Below are 21,474 nucleotides of genomic sequence, written 5' to 3'. Positions count from 1 at the left end.
GGCGGGTGCAAAGAGAGTTGTCACAGAGGGGGAGGAGTGAGTGATGTCATTCTGGTAAAGTCAGAAAGGGAGGGGAAGGAGAAAGAGGGAGAGGGAGGGAGAGAAAAAGGAAGCTCTCCGATAAGTTTCTGTGTATATTTCTCCAAAGTTAGACAAACTTTGACAAACCGGAGGTATAATTGGACGCCTTGAGGGGATCAACATGCTGAAGAGAGACGTCTGAAGGACAGGACGGAAGGCAGTTTGTCAGTAGTCGTACACAGCTCATGACAGCATAAAATATTAACACTTTTAAGGCCTTGGGCCTCGATTGACCACAGAGAGGTAAGCAAGTCACTCTTCTTCCTCAGAAAACATTAACTGGAGCGGGAAATTGCCTCATTTGTATATGGATTCATGCTACGCGTTTGCTTGCGAGTGGAAAGTTTCCAGGGCAGCACAACGTGTCTGGTGTCTAAACTTACTGGTTTGTGATTGACGCTGGTTGGAAGTACAGGAGCAGAACGGCTGACTCTGTTACATGACAGGCACGGGGAGTCTGCTGTGAGGCTGCTCGCTGTTTGTGTGTCTCCACAATGTGCTAAGTAAACGTAAAGAGAAAGCACATGTTGATCCAGTACTTACTCTTCTGATCCTACAGACTGTCGACAGAGAAAAAGAGACACAATGTCCTCCGACTTGGACTCTAGTCTCACTAGTATTGACTGGCTGCCTCAGTTGGGAATCAGCAGCCTCCGCTCTGGGAAAGAGAGAGGAGGAGGAGTGGAGAGGGACAAGAAGAAAGACAGAGGGAGGGAGAGAGGAGACTTCCTACCCTCAGTGCCGGACCCCTCCCCTTCTAACTGCAAGGGGAAACCCCCCCACAGCTACGCCACTCTCATCGCCATGGCAATAGCAGCTGCACCTGAGAGGAAGTTGAGTTTAAATGACATCTACACCTGGATCAGTGACACTTTCCCCTACTACAGCCGAGCAGGCCGCGGATGGAAGGCAAGCTCTACTGTCCAAATACAACACAGTATCAGAGTATATGTTACTGAAGTAGTTAGCATGATTATCATCAGAGGCTGCTGCACGACTCACTCATTTCATTCTCCACAGAACTCCATTCGGCACAATCTGTCACTTAATAAATGCTTCAGGAAAGTTCCTCGACCACAGAACGACCCTGGCAAGGTGAGCTACTTCTTATATTATGACGTTCTTGTGTTCTGAGGCGCACAAATATTTGTTTTAAAGAGTAATAAACTAGGAACTTACTGTATTTTCAGGGCTCATATTGGACGATGGATGGACCTTCAGAGGTGAATCAAATGAGAGCACCTAAACGTCCCTATCCAGAGGAGGAAGAGGAAGAGGAGCAGGAGGAAGTATGTTGCTTTATCACACATTCATCATTCAACAGTCCTTGACTGTCAAAATATCAAATGCATACACCGATCAGCCGCAACATTAAAACCACTGACAGGAGAAGTAAATAATAACACTGAGCATTTTGTGACTTTTGGACCTTCATTCATAACATTCATGTGGATGTAACTTAGACATGTACCACCCACCTAGACCAGACCAGGCACCCCCACCCTATAGCAATGACATTCCTTGATGGCAGCAGCCATCCCCAGCAGGATGCAGCCTGACACAGGCGCACACACAAAAACGCTTTAGGAACAACTCAAAAAACATGAAAAACAGCACAAGGTGTTGACCTGGCCTCCAAATTCACTAGATCCCAAACTGATCAAGTATCTGTGGGATGATCTACGCAACAGGACACCCTCAGAAGGCCCATGTCCATTCTCTGATGAGTCACAACTGTTTTGGAGGGACAAGGGAGACCTACACAATATTAGGAAGGTGGTTATAATGTTGTGCCTAATTGGTATTGACACTGATATTTCAAAACCTTAGCACATAACATTAAAACCATAGCTACATCAACAGACTTTAAATTCAACCTGAGTACATCTGAGTAATGCCACTGTCCTAATAGATTTGAATTCCTCCTCTTCTTCTGTGTTGTTACAGGTTCCTCATATACCTGAGACACAGGCAGAGCGAAGGCCCTCCCCTCATCAACATCAACCATCAGCCCATACAGACCTCACGCTTCTGAACTCAGAACCACTCGGCGCCATCCAGCAGCAGTCCCCCCAGTCTGTGTCCCTCTCTCCTCCCCCATGCAAGGTAGAGTCACCTTCCCCCTTCTTCTGTCACAGCCCGGGTGGTTCGTTGGGCGGTTTCTCAATCGAACAGAACCTCATATAATATCTCGTCTTTGTCTTCACAGCAACCATCACCCTACATGCCCCACTCCCTCTCTAGCCTCCCGGTCCCTCATCCATCCGTCTCCCTGTCGGCTGGGCTCCCACCTGTTGCTCCGCCCATGTCATCCATCAACTCTTTCCCTCCTCCTCACCCAACCGGCTCCACTTTTTCCATCCCCGCTGCTTCTGTATCACCTCTGTCTGCTGCCAATATGCCCACCTCTTCTCCAGCGGCTCCCTCTTTCTCTGATTCTTCGTTGTCCTTTCCAGCCACTTCAGGTCCTATGCCTGTTTCTACTTTCTCCTGCGCTCCTAACTCGACGCCAGCGCCTGTCTGCACTGTGTCGGTGCCCCAGCACGCCTCCGTGTCGACTGCCCCTTCATCTGTTGCTGCCCCTCCTGCTGTCTCATTAAACACCTCCGCTGATCCTCCAATGCGTTTCACCTTCGATGAGCTTAACTTGCCGGACTTGTACGCCTCTTTCAAGTCTCTCGTCAAGACAATGCGAGAGCGGGGAGGCTCACAGTGTAAGTATCAGGTGTATATATGTGTTACTGTAACAATAGTACACCTATAAATGTCTTCTCATTTTGTTTTTCCTTTCCAGCGGATATTGCTCCCCTTTTTATCCCAAGTAATGACACTACCCCTCTTCACACTCCAACCCTGCTACCAATGTCTCCTCATCCTGTTCCTGCACCATCTGTACCACATGCACAGCACGTACCATCTGCACCACCTGCGCCAGCTGCACCTCCTGCACCGGCTGCTCCATCTGTGCCAGCCGCACACCCACCTGACACAGAGCGGATTTCACAATACAGTGAGTCTCACATTACCTTGTCAACTCAGAGATGCTTGAATTTAATACAACACCAGGATAATAATATGCAAAGTTTGTTGCCATCTAAAGCTGCCTTCCTCCCTTCCACTGTAGCGGTGCCACCTGACTGGTTCAGTAACCCAGATTCTCTGAAGGAGAGCTTCCGCATTGCCAGCAATCTAGACTGGGCAAACATAGACCTCTCTGGTCACCCAGGTCTGTGCTGTTCACCACAGTCTCGTTTAAAGGGTCACTTCACCCAAATTACAAATGAAAACGTATTCTTGGGGAACTTTGGGTTTTACCTGCAGAGGTTCCTCCTCATAGTATTTGACTAATGAAAATAAGAGCTAAGGTGTTGAGTTAGTCAATTAGATTGGTAATGAATTAGTCAATACTTGATTTGTTCTGTCATATGTGATAAAAAAGAATTTGGATTTTTGAGCTGAAGAAAAGTAATTAATCTCTTAAGAAACTCCCAGCTCATTTGATCATGTAAATAAAGTTGCAGCCTGAAATAAATGTAGCTGTCAATTTGTTAAAGTTAATTAAAAGTTATGAAGCTTGAGATTTCTTGAAGGCAGCCAGCTCAAGAGATGAAAGCCACCTTTATGGACAGATATCTCTAGAAGTAAATTAGAAAAATGTTGTTTGGATGAAGTGACCCTTTAGGATGGTTGTCTTTTGTTAACAGTTTAACATTTCAGAAGATTTACTAATTAGTAGATGTTAACAATAGATAGATGTTGATTTTGTTTGATGAAATAATATAATTTTTGAGGAAAAGTTTTGTTGTATCTTTAGATAGTTTCATGTTTAAGGCAGACAGTCTGGACTGATAACATTCATGCTTCCATGTACCTGCCTTCGAACTGTTCCCTCATTTTCCTGTTCCCAGACCTCCTGGAGAGCATGCGGCAAGCAGAGCTCTGCGACTGGGCCCTGGACCCGGCGCTCTTCACCTCCCTGTGCGACTCTCTGAACCGCTTCTTCACCCAGAAAGGCATGATCACCTCGGGGAATAACTCCCCGCTAGCCCTCGGTGCACCTCACCACCTACAAGTACCAACATTCGCCTCCAACCCGCCTCCTACCCTGTCCAGCCTCACTCACCCGTCACCCCTTCCCTACTCTCCCATAGTTCCCCCCACCAACGGCGCGCAGCCGCCTCGGAGGGCTCTGCACATGCAGGGACCGGGTCTTCAGAGACCGCAGCTGTCACAGCCTGCCAACACAACCGGTGAGAGTTGGACATCATGGTCAAAAGTTGTTTACTTATTTATATGCATGGCAACTTAATTCATCAGTAAAAATGAATTCACTTGTTCCCAGGTCTGTACCTAACCCTTTATAATCCTCCAGCAGATTTGTTTGGGTTAAAATATATAAAAATACTGAAGCCAGCATCAGGACACAGCAGTTTGAATTATACCAATCAAATGGTTATCTATCAGAGTTTGCTCCGTGTAACAATGCAGAATATCATCAATGGATTGTGGCCCTTGAACATTTTTAAAAACGTGTTAGCACAAGTTATTACAGTGACCAAAAATGAAGACATGTTTTATGGACAATAAGGTTCTTTGTTTCCAGAATGGTGGCAGCAGTCTTGTCTGTTGCAAAGAAGTGATTCAGTTAGAAAAAAACACAACTATTTACTATTCTTTCACTTCCCTCCACTGAGTGCCTGCTTCTCTTTTCTGTCTCAGCTGGGATTCAGGCTCAGTCAATGACACCCCCACAGCGCCCTCCACTAAAGAATCTACACAGCAACAGTGAGGAGATCCAGGACGACTTTGACTGGGATTCTCTGCTCGTTTGATCCTCGCCGTTTGCGCGGGGGAACAATTACGAAACGAGCAATGCGTGTGGCTGTTTTCTTTGCAGAGGCTGCCTCACTTTTGTAAATGTTAAGTCTGGGATCAAGTTTGTCATATATGACTGAATTATATACAGTATATTTCAAGCTTCAAATGACTTCCTCCACTGTTGCTCCAATTCATATGCTGTAATAGTTTGTTCAGCTGGTCTTGTGTAGGTAAATGGCAAGCTGTTGGATTGTAAAATTTATAAACATGTTCACCAAAGAAAATAAAGTGTCTGTTTATTATTGTCACATTATTGCATGTTAGAAAATAAAAATGCATATACAGCATGAGAGCATTTACTTCAGCGGAAGCATGAAAAAAACCCCGACCACAAATCCTGTGTTTTTGTTTTATTTCATAAATTTCTTTTGATTTTTTTTTCCATTTTACTTTTCAAATGTGAATGTTCACAGTCAACACCACACAAAATTCAACCTTACCCGATAAAAGAGATATTTTTTTCTTGTTGATATAAAATAACAATAAATTCATCAAACTTAATTAAAAGAACAGCATGGAGCATGTTGTCAAGTCCCTGTTTTTTCTCCTTTCATTCACTGAAATAATTGTCTTTTTTTGTTGTTTTTTAAGAAGCATCAGTAGCTCTCCCTCTCCAAAGGAAAGGGAGATGAAACACAAGGACAGTGTTGCTCTGGGACACCTGCATGCCAGGAATCCCGTATGAAATGTGTGATCAGGAAGAAAAACTGCTTGATTAAAAAGAAGGTTGTGAAATAGGACTGACAGAAAAAGAAATGTGACCCTTATAATACCTCATTTGAGATCCCAACTTTACATACTATTAATAAAAGACACTGTGATTTGCAAAAACGAAAATAGTGGATGTCACTTCTTCCTTTCTGAGTCACTGAAATGAGATCGGACATAAGAAAAATGGAGACAGATACTACAACATATACACAGAAACGGGCATTTGTACTATTGCATACTTGCGCACTCACAAATGAGCATTTGTGTTCTCATTCACACACTGCTGCAAACACACAGATTCAACAAACATTTTTCCGTCATCAGACCACAGATGTCAGAGCTCTTTAGTTTTCTACAATAATCAGGAAGAAAAAAATAAGCATTTGATTTAAATGGCATCATCACATGGTTTTCCTTGTTTATTTGTCCCCGGAAATTGGGAAAAAATAAATTACATTTAACATTAAATTAAATTAAAAGTGAAATAATTGAAACAATTTGACCACATTGTGCCTGAAATGTTAATGCAGGTATTTCAGTCCGTATCTCAGTCTGGAGTCCATTAAAAATCATCCTTCATGCGCTCGTTTCATTTCAGTGATTCAGTGTTTGTCTTCATCCTAGAGGGTGATTGAGGAAGAGGCCGGGACAACAGTTTTATCTGCTCAGTTTGTTAGTGGCTATGTCACCCCTCCCTCCATCTCTCTCAGTGCAGTAAGATTAGAACAGAGTGACACTACTGAAAAATCCTGCTCTCACAGACTTACCTTCATATCAAGACAGGACTGAAAAAAACACAACATGTAGAACAGTACAGAACAGAACTGGATTAAAACAAAATAAATAGATCTCTATTTCCCACCCAAAAATAACCCCTACTGAAATGAAAGGAACTAAATGTGGCAAATGATTGTGAAATGAAATAATGCTTTCAAAGGAAAAGATAAACAAAACTTTTTGCTTTTTTCTTAAATATAGAGATGTAGACATTTTTCTTTTTGGACACAAATTGCATTGAGGGAGGATGAATGAACGGGGCAGCAGGTACGACAGAGGAGGCTGAAAGGTGAGCAAAGTAGTGGTGACACTTCCTCAAAGAAGAAACGGATTGGTGCTTGCTCCTGTCGTTCCTCCGCCTCCCACAGATCCTCCTGCCCCCATCACTCCTCCTGTTCCAGTAGGCCCACCCAAAATCAGCTGAGGAGGTGGTGCGACTCCGGGCCCCAACAGAGCCGAGCCTGGAGGCGCCATAGGCGAGAGCCCGCTGAAGGGCATGCCCATGGGGCTTGGCTGCATCATGCCCATGCCCATCCCTGGAGCCCCCATTCCCACACTCATTGGCCCCATTCCCATTCCTTGTGGCATCATGCCCAGCATGGGGTTGGGAGGCACAGGACTGGTGCGGAGGCCACTCAGGCCAAGTGATGACGGCTGAGGTGAGATGGAGGTCATAGGAGCGGCGACGCCAAAAGGGTTGGAGGACAAAGGTGTTGGAGAAACCCCCCTACTGGAAATGGTACTGCCTGGAGTGACTGCCATGCCAGGAGCAGGAGATGAACCTGGGACACAGACACAAAACACACAAGTTACAAACGTCGCATCTTCACCACATTTTCTAAAGCTTGAACTGATTTAATTTTTTATATTATTTTACAATTTTTTTTTTTTTTATCCGTAAATTACAGCAACAGTGAAACTAAAACACAAATAATTGAACAAATTAGAGTTGAAACAACTCACCAACTTAATAATGGGCAGCTGCAAGTTATTCATTTCAGCATTTTTTTGATCTGGGCTGTTCAGAAATACTCTGTACATAGTCCTGTATTAGTAGTAAATAAACTAACTAGAAAACTAATTCTAAACTTCTAACCTGTGTTCTGAAGGAAGGGGTTGTGTGCTGATGAGGAAGAGATGGAAGGAGGTGGCGGCTGTTTGGGTTTGGGTTTAGATGACACCAGGGAATCGAGATCCACCAGGGCTGCGTTGGGACCGAGGAAAGACTCTGGAGTCTTACGAACAGGAAGTGAGGAACCGAGAGAGGACAGGTCAAAGGGCACTGGTGAGCCTGTGCTGTCACAGCCTGTTGCTGAAGACCCTCGTCGCTCTGGATCTCCTGTGAGAATGAAATGCAGATCAAAAAACGGACAATCAGACATAGAATACAGCAGGGTCCTTTCATAATAATGTAAAACTATTTGGAACTGCGTACCAACACATATTAGAAGACAATGAAATGTAAGACAAGACAACTTTTGTGTGCATGCAGCTGAAAAGTATTTAAGTAATATATGAAAATCCCTTTAAAGGTGTTCACCAGTACCTCAGTGTTTGAGAGTCCATGTAGCTTTAAGTGTGAATGTACCTGTGCCGTTAGTGTGTTTGGCGGTGCCACTCCAGATGTCGGAGCTGATAAGGTCAGAGGCAGGGACAGGTCCGTCACTTGCCCAGGGGTCAACTGGACCCCCTGAGGAGGAAGTGCTGGGTGGAACTGAGGGGCCCCAGGGGTCAGCACTGGGGGGGGTCACAGCTATAGGGGAGGGGAGGAGACGCAGGGGAAGGGGAGGGTTAACACAACACCTTACAGGTACAACCCACAATAAGGAGGGAGCAGGAAGCTGGGCTGGGTTCCAACAGCAGCATTTCTCTCCTTAACCTCTCCACTGTTAGTAACTGTACAAGTGTGGACAGGTGAGAATAGAAAGTTCTGTGGCTTTCTGCCGCATTACTTTAACCTATTTAGTATCTGGAGCTCAGTAGAGGTAAAGGAGAGATAATATGTAGTAACGGCAAGTAAGGGCAAGAGAAGAGAGCTCTGGTTGAGACTCAGCCACAGTCAGTCCTGAGTAGAAACAAGAGGATAAAATCCCTGATTTAGACATAAAGGGAGAATGAATTTAGCATGCTTGCTTTCCACATTACAAACTGAAAGCATGTAGGTGGATGAGAAGAAAGACAGCATGATGACATGACAGAAACTGTAACAGGACTGTAATGAAGACAGGAAATGGAACCATGGAGTGAAGAGGAGTAAAGGTTGAGGTGTTCACATCCTCTTTCATCCACAGAGGGAGACACAGTTCTTCTTTTAATTCTCAGCCATGACTACAGTCCCACCTGCCTTATTGTCTCAAGAGATGATGCATGATCTCGCATCGTGGCTGCTTACCTGAACTTCCCCATGGATCAACGTTGTTCACTTTGTTGGACGTTTCTCCCCAGGGGTCCGGAGGAGGGGCTATAGTGGGTGGGGCTCCCCCACCCCAGGGGTCAGAGCTTGTAGGTGATGTGGGTGATGCTACCCCCCATGGATCTGTTGGGGCCGCGCCCCATGGGCCCGAGGCGGCAGCAGCAGCAGGGGCAGAAACTGTGGGTGGAGGTGAGGGACCGGCAGAGCCCACAGTGGCGGCGGCGGCGGCAGCAGCAGCAGGGGCCCCCCAGGGGTCCACGGCACTGAGCTCCATCAGAGCGCCCTGTACAAGAGAACATTGTGGATTAACACAGTTGCAGGACGCTTGGGTTAGAATGTGGTATGAGACAGGGGACTTTATGAAACTTCACATTAAGAGCTGTAACACAGTTTGCAATATGTACACAGCTGTTTTGTGGTTTGACGGTCACATGTATTCATCATAAAGACACTAACACATCTGAGCTACAGACAACATATATTAAATGGATGGCCCTGTAAAATTAAACAGGTTATACAATGGAATAGATGGAATTAATGCAATATTTACCCTAAAATTGAAGTGATTTAGATTTTTTTTACATGTCTATACTAAAATATTGTCTCTTTCCTGGTGTAAATGTCCAATAAAAATAGAAACTGTTTGCAAATATTAAAAGTACAAAGGTTTTGTCACTATTCTGGTGAACAGGCTGTCCATAATAACTGTATTACTACTCTGACTACTATTTGAAATGTTTTAATGATTATATTTTCAATTTGTGCCTAACAAACATAAATAACTATGACAAAGCTCAAACACAGAGAACACACATACCAATATAATACAATAAATGATAGAATAACACATGATACGCCTGTAATGGCATAAACATCTGAGATACACGACTACATGTTGAACACACCTCTTCTGGTTTAGCTTTCTCCCTCTTGCTCTCCTCAATGGCCATCTGAAGTCTCAGGTCATCCCCTCTGCGCAGCCTCTCCTCCTGCCAATCACACACACACACACACCCCCACACACTGATGTCAGCAATGTGATACACCTTGGAAAGCACACCAAAAGTTAAGCTTTTGGATCAAAAGAAGTCCGAATTATTTGGGAGTGGACACCGCACCTAAACTTTAGTCATCATTTACTCAGCACCAATCGACAATCCCAAAAATCACACGGCACTTGTGCAAATCAGGAGAAGGGTCGTCAACAAGCTTTAGTGCAGTTTCACGCAGAAAATAAACCATATTTCAGAACTGCTGTCACATGGTCACATCACCAGCAGACCACAACAACTGCTGGCTGATTTTCAACGCTTATTTATCGTTTAGGCCACCTGGAGCACAAAACATTACCATAAAAAGGAGAACAGACCGGTGATAAATATATTTATATGATAAATACCAATAAATTTAGAAAATCTGCTGTCCTATACATTTTGGACACCGACTCAAGGCATCCTGTATCTTTATTTTTCCCTTCCTTCCTCCTTTATAATGTTATGTAGGTTATCTTATTATTTGTTTTATTTTGTTTTATTTTCCATAATTATACTTTATCTATTGTTATCCCATTGTTACTGTGTAATCTCGGCTTCACTGAAAATGAGGACTACCCTCAATGAACCTCCGAGAATAAATAAAGATTGAATGAATGAATGAATGAATACCACTGCATTAGACTGACTATCAAATAGCAGAACACTAACTAATCCACAAGGAAACAGGCCATATCTGAAGTCACTTGACAGTGATTATCCATGATCCTGCATAAGACTAAACCAGTCAAGTAGTACAGTAATTGCAGGACTGTAACCACTTGACTGCAGCAGGCAAACAAGATTTGCACTCAGTAAACACGGCACAAGGAAGTTACAACAAGAGGAGAAAGGTGTAACATGTAAGGAAAAGAGTGTAGCTCAGATCAGGACTACAGATGAATGCATGCTATCAGGACAACAGGAAGGAAGGAATAATCAATACTTACAAGCCACTCAATCTTAGATATAGTCAATTATGGTAAGTATTTACCAATGTCATGCAAATTCTATAATTAAATTACAGCTGATCAATTATTGGGGTGCTTACTATTGCATAGTTTAAAACATCTTACTGAGGATTTGAAAAGCACCTCTTTCACACTTTTTATGAGTGCATAAAAGGCAGTCAACTGAATTATCTCAGCAGAATTACTGGAATTAATTTTCTTGATTGATCAGTGCTTAAGATACGTTTGATAAATTCCAATTGACAGAAAGACAAATAGTTGATGGCGGGCTCTCCAGTCATCTGGACACACTCTCTGCCCCTGACCTTTTGGTGGACCTCTTTGCTGAGTGTCATTGCATAGCGGAGCTCTGCATCCTCCAGAGGGTCCGCGCTAGTCTGGGGGAGGCCAGGGGTTAAATGGTGAGAGCACAGCTAGGTGTATTTAGTAAATAATATCTGATATTCCTCTGTGTGCTGCATTAGGTTTAAACTGCAAACGTCACTAATGTAATGAGGACAGTATCTTAGCTCTGCTGCCCTTAGTAGGCTGTCTTGTGTTACCTGCTCTGCCTCTTCTTTACTCATAGCCAAAGCCAGCTGGAGCTGCAGGTCCTCTTCTCCAGTGCTCTGTGGCCAAGCCTGCTCAGGGTCTGCCCCTCCAGAATGTGAGCCCAGTGATAGGCTGCCCCCAAGGCTGGGCGCTGAGGGGGCTGAGGAGGCTGCAGTAGAGACAATGCATGGATATGTACCTCTCTTTCGAACTGCAACACCACTTACTTAGACTGTAATGTTTTTAATGTAGCCCTCTCACCACTGGAGGTCTGTGCCATCTTCTCTTTGGTTTTAAGAGCGTGGATCCTCTCCTCTCTTAGTCTCTCTTCATCTTTCAACAGTGTCACCAGCTGTTTGGCTTTCTCTCGCACATTCACACCCTGGAAAAATAAAAGTTTAAGCAAAACTGTTGGCTGCAAACTCGTGCCTGGCTTGTAATGTTGCATATTACGTAAACACATGTCCATTGCTTGATTGCATAATTAATCAACTATGAATGCAATTACTGAGTTAGCACAGTTTTGTTATCGACAATCACTAACTTTTATGGCTTGCACAGGAGGTGAGGAACACTAAAAGGTTGCCATGTTTGACAAACATTGCCTGCATTCCACAAAAGTGAACCTTAATCGCTAAACACTTTCTATTTAACTCAGTGGGAGTGTTTGCGTACCTGGTCTTTGCCATCCCGGTCTATGTACTGGAAATCCTTGAGGGTCTGGACTGCGTATATGTTCTCTCGGCACTGTTGGGCAACGCGTTCTGAACCCGTCTTAATCAGGTACTCCATAAGAGTCATAGCCTAGTGAGAGTTAAAATCACAACCATTTACCTAGAGTAAACACGTTCTGAAAACTGAGGTTCAAATACCAAAGTATGTATCACCCTTTAACATATGACATCCATTCACAAGTTTCGACACCAATAGTTATGCAAGAGTTATGCAATAGCCTTACTTGTGAGTTAATTAGGCACGCTCGTGAAAATGACTGCATACTAATATAAACAGACCTACATCTTCCAAAAGGAACGCACAGCTGAAATACTTAAACTGTTTCAGCATAAACTGAACATTGTAACAGCCATGAAGAGGGATTTAGTGCAGGACTGGTGTATTAGAATGCATTCATTTTTACAAGTGTACCCAATGTTTGAAAACTCAAAGGATAACAAAAAACACAAATCCAAAGTCATCAAAACTAACATTTTAGAATACTTCTGTATTGTACTGACTTATATATTAGCTGTCAGAATATTAAGTGAAGGGATATATTGCTACAACAGTTAATCCCAGTGTCAACATGCCCACAGACCTTGTACACATGTCTCCAGTTCTTGCCGTGATCATTGAGGCGCTTCCACACCATGCTCATGATTTCCGAGAAGGCCACAACATTGTAGGTCAGGTCAGCAATCTCTGACATAAGAGAGCTGCTGGGGCCCCATGGGTCATTGGATGTCGCCTCTCTAACCTGAACAACACCGCAGCAAGGGGTGAACTTTGATTAACCTCAGTTCTAACGATCTGATGTAGAAATAATTGAGGACTGTTAACCCTTTATGACAGCTTGGTTCACAATGTTCAAACTTAATCAGGACACGAGCTAAGCTAATGAATGCATGATATAATTAGATTACCTCATACAGAATATAATGAGAGGAGAGAGTAAGGAGGCGCTTTAAAGAAATGTCATATGAGCTGCAGAGATACACGTGTTGCACTTAAGTCATGGACACATGGAGAATGAGGGTAGTAAAAAAAGAGAGGACAAGGAGAAAAGCCAGATAAGACACACAACCTTGATTTCAGCTTCTGAATAGTTGTGGACGATGTTCTTTACTTGTCGCCGTAGCGATGAGGTCGACATGGCAACGGTCTGGCCGTCAAGTTCTGTTGCAATCTGAAAAGAAGATAGAGAGGAAGAGTTGTAAAGTATAGTTCATACAGTAACACTGATTTGGTGCAGATAAAAAAGTAATTACAGATATATAAAATAAACAAGGACTAAGATTAAGAGTGAACGACGGGAGATGAGGTGTGCAAGTTGAAGAGATTCAATAAAAGAATTGAAGACCTTGAGGTGAACAATCAGCGAGTGAAATACGGCATCCATGTTGGATATCCGCCTTCAGTAGAAACAAAGGAAAAACAACTTTGTGCACACCTGTTACACAAAAATGATGCAGAATAGTGGTCTCTCCTCTCTGTATCGTTCCGTTTCTCTATCTTGTCCGCCACTCATTCATGGAGTGCTGTGTCTCGGTTTGTCCGTTTCTTCCCGTGGCAACATTGGGTCCCAAAAGCACAGACGTAGGGAGATGAAAACTATGGAACAAGGTAGAGACCAGTGTTAAAAATGAATGCTTTGAAACTTGGAGATTACTGATACAGAACAACAAACAGGCTAAAACTCATGCTAGGATAAATTCCGAAGAAACCATTTGGAACAAATAAAGACAAAGCAGATATTCAGCAACAAAAATCATATGATCTGTTGGTGATTCACACAAGGCTGATATCAATACAACATATTAATTATGTGCTTTATCCTACTACGATCATATAAATAGACTATTCATGTAAAAATAAGGCAAAAAGGAGGGCATAAAAGAAACGTGTTCCACAGAAAATAAGTTAATCTGACAAACCTAAACTGTAACTAATTGTAGTGTTTTTGGAAACAGATTTGTGGTTCCCACATTTGAGGACTCGTGATTGATTCATGAATCAAGTCAACAAAGGCCTTTGCGTGTAAAAAGAGTAAAGCTGTAGAACAAGCTTTGTAAATATTGAATTTCTGAACCTGAACTGAACTTTTAAATCAAGCTGCCTGCTGCCAGTTATTAATATGATTTATCTATTTAACTTCCAGGTATTGGTAATAATATTCCTTATCATTACATTGCCAACAGTCTGAGCGATCATCTGGGACTCATATTACCAGGATGTCTACCAGGAGGCCTTAGATGGAATGAGTTATGAGACAATGAGTTCAAATTTTAGATAAGCATAAATTAAGAAATTATGAAGTAAAAAAAAAAATCTCTGTGCACATTTATTTGAAAATGTACAAATAAAAAGCCCCCAGTGGTATAAACAGCAGGTTTAGTGTAAAATGACACCGTGTGAAAATGTTTTCAGACTGAATAAAGTGTAGTTTTTGTTATACGACACCAGCGACAGGTTAAGACATACACATCACAGACTCATCCTGCCCGCTGGTGGTTTAATGACTTGATTTCATGGCGCAATACTAGACCCCTCAATACAGACCGAGTATTGTTTGTATTTTAATTGCTTACACAGCAGCCTGAACCTATTGTTGCTTCCTTTCCATCCTTTCACTGCCACAATCTGTGTTTTCTCACCAGACAGATGCTACCTCAACACATGCAACAAAACAACAAGGGAGAGCAATAAACAAAAAAAAATATTCTTTTAAAGTCATCTACAGACTCAGTGTTGCTGTCAGTACATCTTCAATAGCTTAAGTGTGGTGTTTAATGTCATTATTCTGCCGTCTAATGAATATAGAAATAGAGATTCGTCACATCAGTAGGATGTTATTGGAGCAAGTTCAGCAAAGGAATATGATCTCAAAGCACAGAGATCAGCCACTCCTTCAACTGTTATGTCTAAAAACACGACAAAGGAAGGCACCATTTCTTTATAATATAATGTGATGAATCCCTCCACCCACTCTATGATTATGTTCCTCCAAATGAAAAGAGAGCTTCTCTTTACATAGAAGTAAATAGAAATTTAACACTAAAGATAAAACAGTTTGCCACTTGTTTAAATAAAACATACTGACTGTTCAACAAACTGGATTTAAACAGATTATTATATTTGAACTATACTTTTGTTTATTTATTTGAGGTCTGAGTCTACTTTTATGAAACCAGCGATATGACAAACACGCCACACTAAGGGCACACCTGTTGTGAACACTGTTAACGTTTTAAACCAGTTCAACACATATAGGGCATTCAGATTTGTAGGCCAGTCAAAATGAGAGCACGTTGCATAACTGAACATAGGGAAACTATTGCAAAAGTTCAGAGACTCCTGAAGTACCAAAGTTCAGACACGCGAACTAATCTATGATCGGGGACATAACATGCCTTTTGTACCTCAAGCTCTTCCTGGTCTCAGATATCGCCACAGTCTCGTGCACCTTGAGAAAAATCATCAGGCTTCATTAACTACTTTAAATGCTGCAGCTCTGAAACACCTGAGAGGAAGACAGTGCACACGTACTTTAACATCTACAAGGGTTTACAACACATAAATATCATACTCAGATGACACAGGGCTAGCTAGGATCACGCTATTAATTACATGACCTGTTGAAGTGCAGTAAGTATTAGTAAATCAGTCAACACCACACCTAGCTACTCTAGTTTACATATCGTCAGCTAGCTATACTGAGTACACATAAGGAAAAGGGCTGACGTGACCTAACCTGAACTAACTTGTGCCTCCTATCACTCGCATGCAGTTGACGCCTTGTAAAGAAGTTACCCCCACCCAGTTAGACACAGATAACGTTAACAATCGTTTGCCCAGCCTGACAAATGCAGCTTTCCCTGTCACACCTATCAACTTAGCCAGCAAACGAAATGTTAGCAACCAACACTCAATTAACGTTATGCTAGCCGACCGGCAACGGCCACACAAAGCAAGAAGAAATGTGTCACACAACAGTGAAACATTTCATTTCTGTGTCACAGCGTCTGTACGAGAAAGACAAGCAGTCAACGGCTAATTGGCAAACTAACGGTAGCTGTCATCTGGCAGCGTTAGCTTACATTAGCCACTTAGCAAGCAACTCTACCGTTCTCACCTAGGCTAGTCGAAACTGTTGGCGAGCACTTTGCCAAAAGGGTCTGAGCAAAGTCTGGGCAAAGTATACACAGGGAAAGAGAAGCTTGTAGCAAGACACGAATTAGTAAGCAAATTACTGCCAAGTACAATGGGTTATTCCCGTCACAACACTGAATAATCCCAGAGCTGATACGAATGTAAAGGTTACCTGCCAGTTTGACTGATAAAACAAATCACTTGCTGCTTCTGCTTCTGACTGCTAGGGCAGATTAGCCAGCTAGCAATGTTAGCTAGCTAGCTGCTAGTTCGCAACAGGCAACAAGACTGCTGGATTGTACACGCTTCAGCAAGGACCCGTCCTGCTTCAGGACAATGTTGAATATACACGTTCGAGAGTCAAAATGTCAAAAAACGTTGACAACACGCCACGATAAATATCCAAATTAAGTGTGTACTGACCCTGCTGTAGCTTGAATGTACGAGGAGATGGCCGAATTTCCGCTTCCGTTCTCGCCTACAGGAAAGACCGCACCCCCTGTAGCTTTGTTTTCCTGTGATGGTAGTGGAAGACTCATGAATAATTAATTGCTTTTTTTTATTTATTTTTTTTAACAACGAAGACACATACAGCGAGCGTTAATGATAATTATTATTATCATTTACAAAAGTGTCCTATAAAATAGAGAAGTCTGTGTATTTGGATATGATTGTTTGGCCCTATTCCTTTATTAATATCTTTGTGATGAAGGAGGAAGAAATCACATCCTCTTTTTTGCGCTCGTGACTTTTAAAACCATTCTTGTCAGTTTTGCTTACTTCTTCTGCATATCATTTAGAGGGAAACATATACACTACTTGTGTGCTAGAGGCAGATAAGAGGACAATTTTAAATTTACTAATTTACTATTCAGATCTCTGAATTACTGAATGTTTAAATTTTAAGCTGATACATTTTCTGTTTCTTAGTGGTAGAACTGTTGCTATACAATGAATCACTGTGGTACACATTTTTAAATCTAGACATTCACTGTTTAAATGATGCTCCAAATAAAAAAGAAGTTCTACCCCTGTCACCATCATTAGCTTGTGTTGCATGTGTAAAAGCCACCTTCGTCCCCAAAGCCATCCTCCTCCTCAACTCCTCTCCACACACTCTCTCTCTCTCTCTCTGACTCTTCTCCAGCTCATACACAACCATAGTACAGTCAACCTCCCCCTGCCCCACACCCCCATACTCACATACCAGAGACTCTTGGTTGTTTTTATTTATTACCCATTCTACCTCGGCTATAACTTGTAAATACATATTCCCTGCAACTACTGTTTACTGTTTACATTTGCACTTTAGTCACTTTACTTATGCAGTCTGTTTACATTCGCCATGGATATTTTGGATAGTCATAACATTTATGGCAGGGTAACTTGTATATACTTTGTATTTTGTATCTTGTTCTGTTTCTGTTTTTTATTTTTTTGCATCTTAAAATGTCTGTACTTGCACGTTAAGCTGCTCATTTGTGCCTTAAATTGCCCCCCAGGGACAAATAAAGTTTTCTGAATCTGAATCTGAATCTGAATAATGTTAGCAGTGGTCAGCTATTATCTTTAATCTTTTTACTTTTAAAAGTAAAAATATACTTTTTTTTTTTTTTTTTTACTGCTGACGCTTGTATCAAACAGCCTTCAAACCTTCTCGTCAGAGGCTCAAAAGTTGATAACTGACTACCGTCAGCGGTATGAAACTATAATTTGCAACAGTTCAAAACCATATTGAGACATTTGGAACTGAGCAAGAGAAGTCACACCCTCAGTTTCATTGATAAATCATGTAATGTAATCCCCAACACTGCCTGTGGTTTCTCCTCAGTAATGCAATAGCCCACAATGTCCACAAAGTGGCATCCTTGAACTAATTCTAGCACCAAGTAAAACCAGAACAGCGTGATTCAGATTTGCCCCTCAGTGGAACCATAAATAAAACACGGTAAGCCTTGTAGATCAGAACAACACAGGGACAGATGGCATGCATGTGTGTTACGAGTTCCCCTTTTATCCTGCATCTCTATATCCTTTTATCTCTGCCTTCTCTCCAGGGAGCAGGGAGCTGAAGGAAACTTTGCAGCGTGACTCGAGCAAGCCGTACAACTGTAATGCACTGCTTTAGAAATACTAATCTTAGGAAGATAAACAAAAAAAAATGCTGGCAAGTGTTACAAGCACAGAATTTGTTTTGACAGGTGTTGCTCCACTGTTATGTCATGGAGAAACTCTATATAGTAGTTCCTTTCCGTCCATGGACCATCCAGCTCTGTCAGAAGAGAGTCCTCCTCCACAAAGCGGAGATATCAAACAAATAATAAGACATCTAAATGTGATGAAATAAATGAATGTATTTCCTTTTAATAGTCTATGATAGTCTATGTCATCAGTTCGTGGATGTAAATTACATTCATTAGGTCTGCTTCTGTATCTACAGCCACTCAACTGAATTGTTTCACACGTTCACCCGCATCACCACATGTCCAGTTATTGTCATTTTGAGTGAAAGTACAGAAAACACAAGCACACTTAGTTTGGTTCAAATTTTGTGTATTAGCACATTTTTTACACTGCATGTGTGTCTTAATGAAGCTATGAATGATGACTAACATAAGCTGTATTCAGAATTTCTCCTTGTCTTCCAGGCCACATTGCTTGAAGACTGAACCTGGACTCTATTTTCCCTTGGCTTCATAACAATTTGTGATAAGAATGAAATCTACATAAAAGATAAACGGCCTCATTTGACCAATGATGAGTACACATCTTAAGGCACTTGAAACATCACAACATAATTATCCCTGTGTCTCCGTTATGTTTTATTCAGATGTGTGCTTTCTTGTAACTGTTATCACATTTTCAAAAGTAACCAGTACCCACAAACTGTGGGTCGGCTTTAGGTCTGTTATAAATGTCCCAAGTCAGTCACAAGAGTGATGCGAGTGCATTACAAGATTCCCACGGTTTCCTAACCATTTTTCTTTTTAATCTGTGTTGTTTTTTTCATTGCAACATTCTCACAACACATCCACGGAAACATGATTCCACCTGGGCAGCTCTATTACTACTATATCTACAGTAAATAATGGTAAACAAATATGACTTGGGGAATGACGTCTTGTTGTCTTCACTTCTTTTCACAGTTCATATATCATGTTGGAGTCTAATATAAATCCAGTATATATTTCAAGAGCTGGGAGATGACACCATCTCTGGTGTAAGCAGAAAACGACTTCCTTTTTAAGTTGTCCAGCGCGGTCAAACATGTAGAAGTGTAACCATACCTATACATTATGTAACTTGTTAGCAAAGCTGTCCTGAGTCTGTGCTCTTGTGCATACTGTATGTGAAAGTGCATCATCACCTATGTATGACACACAGTATTTGTGAATGAAAGCGTCTCCCTCTCAGCATCCACTTAGTGAAAGAGCTGGGAGTTGTATTTTGGCGGGAGAGTGAAAAATCTGGTTGTTACAGCAGGCACCGAAGAACCCTACTGTGCAAGCACAAACATGGAAGCACATATTAGTGATGAGCGGCTGCGACACAGCAGTGGTGTTAGTAACCCAAGCAGAGACAGGCCGTTGTGATAGCAGCCAGTGTTTATGTTACATAATGCACAGCCATCGGGGCAGTGGCAATAATAGTTCTATAGTATGCAGTACTGAGGGAAAACTATCTGAGTGGACAGAAAGATAAGGAGGGTGTCGAAGCCATGGGAGCTCGAGGAGAGGCCTGACCTGCAGCTGGCACTGAGTCGAACCAGATCTGGCACAGACAAAGTACAGAATGAAGTTATGTCCTTTTAGGCAAGCTTTCAGCTGTTAGGTGTGTCAGTCGGTGATGATAGGCAATAAAATGCACATGGAAGGAGATAAAAGCAAACACAGTTTATGACAAGAAGGTGAAACAGCAAGAAGAAGGGGGGAATTTTCTCTGATGACAAAAAACAAAAAAATAACATACATTTTCAATGTAGGATATAAAGAGGGGATTAAACTGATTTGATCAATATCAAACAGTATAATTATGCTTCCTCTAGAGATTGACAGGAGTGCAGGACAGAAGAGGAAGAAGCAGCAGGGGCAATTAAAAGTTCACAACTGTACCCTGTAATCCAGTAAGATTCAAGGATTATAAATACAGCTTGATGGCCTGTTCCAATCATTCCTGCATACCTGTTGATTAAAAAAGGAATGCTACACTGTGGGGGGAATTCACTGACTGGGTCTGACTGAGAGGGCGAGAAAGAGATATGGAAAGAAAAGGAGGGGGATGTATATGGGTACAGAGTGAGTGACAGCTGAGGAGAGGGGAGACAGGAGAGCGATGGGTTAATATGCTGAGGCTGACTGACAGATTGGAAACGGTGGATTAATAGGGCTGCATAGTGAAGGAGGGACGGGGCACACGGAGCGAGAGGGAGAAGCTTGAAATGCCTTGTAGCTGGTTTGCACGTATTTGCCAACATAGCAGGCGAGAGGCGGAGAGAGAGAGTTGGCAGAAGCGCAGGAAAACAGAGACAGGGAGTTTTGTGCGTGTCTCCTGGGAAGAAGCACGCAGTCAATATCTAGGTCTCCAGTAAACATCTGTGAGCCTCCTCTATAAAGCTGCTACTGCTACTGCATGGAACCACGGAGCAAAGACAAAAAAATATATATATATCGCCTTCATTTACAATTTAACTATCAGTCCAGCAGAAGACATACAGTAGATCTCCAGTGTTGAAGGGCAGCTACACTTGCTAGTACCTGGGAGGAGTTTAAAGAGTCTTTGCACTGAAAAGAGCAGAGACAAACTGAGCAAGGATCATCATCGAACTGAACAGAAAATGACAGTGAGTACGACACATCACTCCTGACAGTGTTAATTCAACACAAAAGTTTACATGCAATGTTAAAGTGCAGTCTTCTGAGTTCATTCAAACTCAGTGTCCAAAGAAAGTCATTAATGCAGTCATCTGTATGTGCAGACAGGTCGAGGTATCATATCTTATTATATGTGTGTTTTTGCAAGTATATGATTACATGACATGCAGGATTTACATGAATGCAATGATGGCTTTTTATTGCAAAAATCATTTGAGGGTGCAGAGATATAATAGACCAGGTCGTTAAAGGATTTTCAGCTTGGGATTGTTTATCTACTGGACTTCAAAGTTTACAAGTTTACAGATGCTAGCAATGTATGAGATGCATTAAAATATTATATT

General features: G+C 42.1%; 2 protein-coding genes across 3 annotated transcripts; one reads left to right on the top strand and one right to left on the bottom strand.

Moving 5' to 3' along the window:
- Positions 1-86: 86 nt before the first annotated feature.
- Positions 87-6,434, top strand: foxj2 (forkhead box J2). 2 transcript variants are annotated; one of them, XM_084557720.1, is made up of 11 exons: positions 87-324; positions 641-990; positions 1,102-1,176; positions 1,272-1,370; positions 2,029-2,187; positions 2,291-2,795; positions 2,876-3,091; positions 3,206-3,307; positions 3,990-4,094; positions 4,233-4,331; positions 4,801-6,434. In XM_084557720.1, the coding sequence occupies exons 2-11, from the start codon at positions 667-669 to the stop codon at positions 4,911-4,913; spliced, it is 1,797 nt and encodes a 598-aa protein (XP_084413846.1). In that variant the 5' UTR covers positions 87-324; positions 641-666; the 3' UTR covers positions 4,914-6,434. The 2 variants fall into 2 exon arrangements, with proteins under 2 accessions (XP_084413846.1, XP_084413845.1); XM_084557719.1 differs by having other exon boundaries at positions 3,990-4,331.
- Positions 6,435-6,586: 152 nt separating this feature from the next.
- On the bottom strand, positions 6,587-16,725 carry epn1a (epsin 1a). Its single transcript, XM_084557724.1, has 12 exons — positions 16,683-16,725; positions 13,561-13,721; positions 13,195-13,296; positions 12,709-12,867; positions 12,069-12,197; positions 11,655-11,775; positions 11,405-11,562; positions 9,766-9,849; positions 8,840-9,143; positions 8,036-8,200; positions 7,544-7,786; positions 6,587-7,229 (listed from the first exon to the last, which is right to left on the bottom strand). The coding sequence occupies exons 3-12, from the start codon at positions 13,261-13,263 to the stop codon at positions 6,763-6,765; spliced, it is 1,899 nt and encodes a 632-aa protein (XP_084413850.1). The 5' UTR covers positions 13,264-13,296; positions 13,561-13,721; positions 16,683-16,725; the 3' UTR covers positions 6,587-6,762.
- Positions 16,726-21,474: the final 4,749 nt, after the last annotated feature.

Source organism: Chelon labrosus (genome assembly GCF_963514085.1).
Source record: "Chelon labrosus genome assembly, chromosome: 12".
NCBI lineage: Eukaryota > Metazoa > Chordata > Actinopteri > Mugiliformes > Mugilidae > Chelon > Chelon labrosus.
This window is presented reverse-complemented; position numbering and strand designations above follow the sequence as displayed.

What these genes read in the sequence shown, in the direction of transcription:
- epn1a (XM_084557724.1), bottom strand. Translation starts at nt 13,263, where the DNA reads ATGTCGACCTCATCGCTACGGCGACAAGTAAAGAACATCGTCCACAAC. An exon ending in ACTGGAGACATGTGTACAAG is followed by an intron (nt 12,198 to 12,708) that starts GTCTGTGGGCAT and finishes AACTCTCACTAG; the next exon opens with GCTATGACTCTTATGGAGTA. An exon ending in AGAAAGCTAAACCAGAAGAG is followed by an intron (nt 9,144 to 9,765) that starts GTGTGTTCAACA and finishes TCTCTTGTACAG; the next exon opens with GGCGCTCTGATGGAGCTCAG.
- foxj2 (XM_084557719.1), top strand. Translation starts at nt 667, where the DNA reads ATGTCCTCCGACTTGGACTCTAGTCTCACTAGTATTGACTGGCTGCCT. An exon ending in CACAGAACGACCCTGGCAAG is followed by an intron (nt 1,177 to 1,271) that starts GTGAGCTACTTC and finishes CTGTATTTTCAG; the next exon opens with GGCTCATATTGGACGATGGA. An exon ending in AGACCTCTCTGGTCACCCAG is followed by an intron (nt 3,308 to 3,989) that starts GTCTGTGCTGTT and finishes TCCTGTTCCCAG; the next exon opens with ACCTCCTGGAGAGCATGCGG.